Here is a 7,369-nt window from a genome sequence, read left to right on the forward strand (position 1 = left end):
GAGCCCAGCCGCAGGGTGTCACCAGTGGCAGGGAAAAGCCATATCCCCTCGTCCCCCTCCTCCCGTATGTCTACTTAAACCCGTCGTGCTGAGCCGCACCTGTACCAACATGCCACCGACACGTTAGCGCTGCTGCGGCCGAACCACGCAGCATCGCTAACTGGGAACTATTTGGAATTCATAGACTTTAATAATTCTGATAATATTAATAATAATCACTAAAAGGGACACGTTGTTTGGGGCACTTCATGCCGTAAGGCTCCACCCCGCACACTGAAAAGCCTCATTCCCACGCCCGTACCCCCGCGCCTCGGCGCCCAGAGCTCGGCGGCGGCTCGCCCTTTATTGAAGTATTTCTTCCACGGGGCGTCTCAGCTTCCCGAGCCGGGACCCGCTCCCTGACCTACTTCCGGACCGGGATCTGCTCCTCGACCCGCTCCTGGACAGGACCCACTCCCCGATACACCCGCAGCCCAGGATCCGCTCCCCGACTCGCACCCGCTTTCAGACCCTCCCCCGACCCAGGACCCGCTCCCGCACCAGACCCGCCCCGACCCCCACCGGCCCCGCCCGCGGCTCCGCTCCAAGTGTGGTCGCGGGGCGCCCCCTGGCGGCGCCGCGGGGCGTCGCGCCCTTGGCGAGGGGCGGGCCGGGCTGGACCGCGGGGCCGCCGGGGGGGCTGGGAGGGAGAAGGGAGGGACCCCGGCCGCACCCCGGCCAGGGAGGCCGGGAAAATCCCAAGGGACAATAGGCTGAGAAACCGAGTGGCCGCCCCCCCTCGCTGCCTGGGTGCGCTGGGCATGTGGGTCGCCCCTGCCTTACGGAGCGGTAATGATGATGTATGTCACAGTCAAGGTTATCATCAGATATTACCGCCTGCGAATGTTGTTTCGTGCGTCTCAGCTCGTAGGGCTGCTGCTGAGAGGTTATCGGCAACGCGAGAGAAGGTGAGGCAGAGCTCTGACAATGAAGTTTTGAGAAAAAGCCTTGCATTTTGATGCATTTCTCTCCATTGTGAACTGCATTTCTCATTGCATGTGGTAATTTCCTAGAGATCCTAAAACTCAGACTTCAGAATCTGAAAGGAACTTATCAGAAAGTATACATCTGTGTATACATTTAAGTGGTAGCTCTTGATATAGAGAAAAATTTATGGGTATATGTAGACGGTAAAATTACAGGGAGTGAATGTAATTCACTGTGAATGAGCACTACTCTCTTTCAATCTTCTGCTTTAAGCAGAAGCAAGGAACCCCTGAGGGTGTCTGCCTGATGATTTGCACCGAGAAATTAATCATGCCCTGAAATTGCAGCTGAGCAGTGTGCAGGGAATTCCTAACCTATAGCTCCTTATTTCAAATGAGAAACTTATACTAAGCCTGAAACACTCATGTTTAACAGTCTTTTTCCTGACTTCATGGAGGGATGAGATTAGAAAACTGAAAAGGGTGTTGCATTAAAATTATCAGAAATCAGAGCAGGAACAAGTTTGTGGCTATGAGGGAGCACCTATTCTGCAAGAGAGTGAAAAGGACCATAGAAATTCCTTCAGAAGATACCAACACTAAATCTTACATGGGTCTGGTACACTTGGAAGCTGCTATTATTTCTCTTTAGGTCACATTACTCATTGATTAGGACTCCGTTGTATAAACAAGGAATGAAAGAAGAGCCAAAAGATTTGTACCTTGTTTTATATGACTTACAACATAAGGCACAGTGGAGAGAGAATGATGACATATCATCAGTTCTGCCTGCTACTTTCAAGAAAGATGAGCATAACAATTAAAAGGAACTGAAAAACCCTTAAATCCAATATACACCCACAGGAAAAAAAAAATATATTAAGTCTTGCCTTTTTTAGTACAAGAAATGAATCCCACATGTACAGAAACCCTCTTCTTCTTAGAGAGCTAACTAGTAAAAAAATGGTCAGTACAAATCAGTACAGTATGAATGGAAGGGGGAAATAACAAAAGAAGAATATCTATTTCTAATATAATATTTACCTATATGACATTTATGGTGTTTATCAGAAAACAGTTCCATGCACTACTTCTAATTAAATATTGTCCTTAATGGAATAAAACTGCAGCCTTCATGGAGTTATGTAGTTACTTTAGCATCTTTCCTTTTTTTTGTGAGTCGCAAGGTTGAAAACACGGATTTTGAAATTATTAATGTGGGAAAATGCATCTTAGTTATGGATTGACTTTAGAAAGTGTAGCTTCTAAAGTAACAGGTAAGATATTTACAGTTCTCTTTCTTGAGTTCAAAAAGTTGGTGGTAGTTGCAAAAGAATAGCATGTAATCAAGCTCATGCCATTTTTCAGCATTTTGCCAAGAATACAAAGGTTTCTACCAGGGACATATTGAACTTGACAGTGTGGCAGTTCTACAAGAAATGAAACTGCTCATTTCTTTGGAGTCTTTCCTAAACTAGCCCTCACCTTGAACTCATTTAAGCCAACAGCTTCAAGGGAAAAAGCTTTTTGTCTCATCTACTAAATTAAGTTATCAACAGAAAGGTGTTTTGATCAGTAGCTCCTAAGTGTTTCCCATACATTATTTACAATAATGCCAAAAAAAATAGAACACTCCTTTTCTAAAGAAAATACTGCATATCTGTTCCTGAAATATATTCGCAATATATATATTCAAAATATATCCTGAAAGATATTCGCATGTATTATCTCAATGTTACATGTACAAAAACAGAGAAAGCAGAAATGTTCATTTGATGTGAAATATTCTTTTGTCTACCTGTAACATAAGTTTGTGACAGGGACACAAAACCACTTTCCTGGTCACAGATTCACAGAATATGGTGAGTTGGAAGGCACCCATACAGATTACCGAGTCCAGCTCTGTCCCACCCCAAGAGTCACACCATGTGCCTGAGAGCATTGTCCAAATGTTTCTTGAACTCTGACAAGCTTGGTGCTGTAACCACTTCCCTGGGGAGCCCGTGCCAGTGCCCGACCACCCTCTGGGTGAAGAACCTTTTTGTGATATCCAACATAAAACTCTCCTAATATGACTTCAGGCCATTCCCTTGGGTTCTGTCACTGGTCATCACAGAGAAGAGATCAGTGTCTACCCCTCCTCTTCCCCTCATGAGGGAGTTGTAGACTGCAATGAGGTCTCCCCTCAGTCTCCTCTCCCCCAGGCTGCACAGACCAAGTGACCTCAGCCACTCCTCATACTGCTTCCAGCCAAGGTGCAGAAGACTAACTCCTCATTTTACCATTTAAATCAGTGAACTGTGAGTTCATGGGTTATTTGACCTGTAAAAAACAATTTTACTTTAAATTGTAAACAAATGGGATTTAACAATTCTGACTATATTTTCTACAGGCACGCCTTTGACATATAATGTGATGGTAGATGAAGTGCAGTCTTCTGGACCCACCCAGTAATAACCTCCGTATTAACCAAAAGTTGTGGATAAATCAACTGAGGTGTATCCACCCTGTGTGAAAGCAGTCCTTGTGTTAAATTTCACCATCAGCATGACTAAAAGAATGCTTTGTAAATTCAAATCTGTATTTAATTCTCCATCCTATCAGGACACCAGGGCCTATTACCTTGCAGCTACCAGCTATGGTCAAGAATATATATATGACTGTCTGTTGATAACATGCATAACATTCTCAAGTATGCACAATACAGAGAAAAATTACGTAATAAATTAGATTTTATTCACAGAGCTACTTAAACTTCATTTCTTATCCCTGAGTCTAGCATCTCTCATATCAACCAAGGCAGCTGTATTTTTCCCTGCATAGGAAGATTCATCATAAATTTTTATCAGGTGACAGTTCTCAGCTGGAAAGTGTCTCCCTTCACTTGAAGGTGAGGACTATAGATGGAGGATTTTACACAACCCATTTTCATATGGAATATCATGTGTGATAGAATGTCAGAAATGTGTTACACATTGAATCAAGTAAGAGTAAGGAAAATTTTGTTTATTCATGTAAAAATATCAGGACAACCCAAGACTGCAATCTGTTGTGGAACATGAAATGTTATTTTCTTTCATAAAATATCATTAATTACTAATTAAATATTTAATAAATTAAAATTAAATAAACAATGAAAACATGACATTAAAAAAAGAATAAGACATTAGAATTTTTTTGCAATATCATTCATCACAGAGCTCTGATTTAATACAATTTAATATAACTTTTGATCTCTGAATGTTATATCTTAACATTCACAGATACTTTTATCATAACATTTTTTCTATAGGTGTGCAAACTTATTGAACAACTATCAAAATTTGTCTTCCATAAAATTTTTGTGTGACAATAATTTTATTAGAAGGGCAATGAAGCTGGTGAAGGACCTGTAGCAAGTCGGCTGAGCAAGCTGTAGTTGTTTAGCCTGGGGAAAAAGAGGCTCAGGGAGGACCTTATCACTCTCTACAACTATCTGGAAAGAGGTTGTAGCCAGGTGGGAGACAGTTTCTTCTCTCAGGTAACTAGCGACTGGATGAGAGGACATAGTCTTAAGCTTCATTAGAGGAGGTTTACGTTCAATATTAGGAGAAATTTCTCCACGGAAATGGTGATTAAATATTGGAATGGGCTGCCAAGGGAGGTGGTGGAGTCACTGTCTCTGGAGGTGTTAAAGAAAAGACTGGACACTGCACTCAGTGCCCTGGTCTAGTTGACGTGGTGGTGTCCAATCATAGATTGGACGCAATGATCTCAGAGGTCTTTTCCAACCTAATTGATTCTGTGATTCTGTGAAATAAAGCCCTGTACAGCTCATATAGATGAATAAACATAAATACTACATAGCATTCTAGTGGTACAAGAGCTGTTGCATATGGTTGTACAGTGATATTTAAATGCACTTTTTTAAGACAAGTTTGTAATACCAGTACCTTATGTACTCTAACAGAAATGGTTTCCTTTCAGTGAAATGGCTAGCACTTAGAAACATGCCACCATGTTCTGTTTAAGCTCTCTTATGTTGTGGAATTTCAGCTCTAGAACGTGAGGGGAGTAATAATTTGTAAGATTAAATTTATTTTGCAATGCCTTTTTTTCTAACATCATGTTCTAACTCTGTCATCGGTCTGTGTGACCAATACATTTTCAGGTCATTCAGGTTTGCTTGGGAGAATTTAGAGACTGAGATGTTGCATCAGTAGGAACAAAAAGTGGTGCAAGCAGATCATTTTTTCTAATTATATACCAATCAGAAATGATCAGATAATGTGCATGCAGTCACCTATGTGTTTTACAGGTTATGCCCAGTTTTCAAGATTTGGTGCATCCTCAGAAACAAAGTCTTTTCTACAATGATGTTCATCACCTCTGCTATTCTCTGGATTTCTTCTTCACAAAGTAACAGCTTCTAACTAGATAAATGATGACAGCAACCCAGTGTGCCTTCCAAAGACTACATATCTTTTGTCTAAAAAGAGAAGGCATATATGAGAAATGTTTACCACAACACCAGCCACGTATGGGGCTTGGCCAGTACGAATATGTATTTCTTTTATACACAGTATTCAACATTGCCTGCCTTGGATATTTTCCACTCTTTTATATGTAACACTCAACACTGCTTGCATGTCTAAATTTTGGGCACTTTTCACTCCTACTAACTCACAACTTGATCTTATAAATAAGAAAAGCATATTTTTAAAAATATAACTCCTAGAGAACAGAATTAAAGACTTAATTTATTCTCTTCCACCTGCATAAATGTATATGGCCACCAAATATCCTCTTTCTGAGCCTCCCAACTGAGTTCAGAAATTGAAGACTTTACATGAAATTTATAATGAAAACATTGCTATAAATGTAGCAGACTTGTAAGTTTCATTACAGGACATCCCTTCAGGATCATAGCCAATATATACACAAACTTCAAAGAAGTTTATGTATGTTAGACAATAGATATATATATTATCTATATACTATAATATATATATATCTTATAGTATATTACAAATATGGCCTATCTCATAATATATAGAGATACATATAGATAGATATTATGTAAATATTAGATACTGTAGGTGTATGTATTAGGTACATGTAGGTATTATGTGTTAGTTCCATGTGAGAGTTGGGAAGAACTGGTGGTGTTAAACTATATTTTTGCATTGATTTTCTTGCTGAATGTGAGATGTTGTTATACAATGTCACAGAAAGTGAAATTCAAAACTGAGATACAGACTGTTTATTTTCAGAAGACAAAATCTTAAAACAGAACTTTGAAATACAACAAAGAGATGCCACAGCCTTCAACTGCTCTACCTGGTTCATTTGTTCACTAGTTAATTCAGCTAGATTTCAAAGCAGGCCTTCCAGTTCTAATTGGAAAACAAAGTTATACTGAATCACATGTTTTTACTGATGCATGATAATTTATATTAACAGAGAAGACTGACATTTCTGAAAACAATCCACTGAAATAAAAATATATGGCGTAGATAGAAGATCACATTAATAATGATTTCATTTAGTTCTGAGTTTAGCATTTCAGAATACAAATCATGTTTGAAAGCAATGCTGTAGAAGACCATCTAATTAATGACATACATGGAAGGAAATCTATAACTCCGTTGTTCATATATTACTTTGGCTCAGCTTTTGTTGCTTTTTTTTTCTACTTGAAAGAGTCCTACTTTTTTTTTTGAGAAAGCAACTGCTCTGCAAACAGACTTCTGTACATTTTCTCAAGCTGCACAAACAATAGGAATATAAAAAGTGCTACTTTAGAAATCTTGTCCATTATACAGAGTTGGAACTGTCCTGGTAGGTAGCAAATGCATCTAGATTCAGGCCTTTTAAAATTAATTTTTCTTCTGAAATAAATAAATCTGTGATGCAACCTAGACACTATAGCTTCAGAGAGCTGAAAAAGAGGTGTTTGGCCACTTTTACATGCTCATTCCAACTCAGCATATGGCTCCTGAGAACTCTGATGACATTTGAGAGACCGAAAATACTGAAGTCTTAGTCTCCCTCATTGGATACTGAAAAGGATCTCTGGTTGTTGATGATTCAGTCGTGTATTTCTTTCAGCTTTTATTTGTGTAATGGTTTTGTTTCACTTTTCCTCCATAAGAGTTCATAATTTTCACCAATAATTAGACTAATGCATCAGCGAGATTTTTTTTGTCAAACATTTTTAAGGGAATTTTGTGGATCTGGCTGTAGAACTTCATTTATTTGAAATGGGAAAGACAGGAATTCCTCATCCAGAAAACAAAACCTGCAATAATGGTATTTCATCTAAGGCGTGTGTAGAGAAAATCCAAAATAGTCCATGGCTGTTGAAATGTTGTCTAGGAAAATTTACATCCATCTAAGGAGTTCATATCCTTGATGTGAATTAT

General features: G+C 39.4%; 1 protein-coding gene across 1 annotated transcript in view; it reads right to left on the reverse strand.

The window, feature by feature from the left end:
• The window catches only part of CBLN2 (cerebellin 2 precursor), a 5,760-nt gene extending 5,606 nt beyond the window's left edge, over nt 1-154 (reverse strand). Inside the window, exon 1 of the mRNA XM_027650824.1 lies at nt 100-154. Coding sequence (XP_027506625.1) covers nt 100-154 — 55 coding nt within the window. The remainder of the gene's footprint in view (nt 1-99) is intronic.
• Between the last annotated feature and the right edge of the window lie 7,215 nt (nt 155-7,369).

Source organism: Corapipo altera, unplaced genomic scaffold (genome assembly GCF_003945725.1).
Source record: "Corapipo altera isolate COAL_440 unplaced genomic scaffold, ASM394572v1 24, whole genome shotgun sequence".
Lineage (NCBI taxonomy): Eukaryota > Metazoa > Chordata > Aves > Passeriformes > Pipridae > Corapipo > Corapipo altera.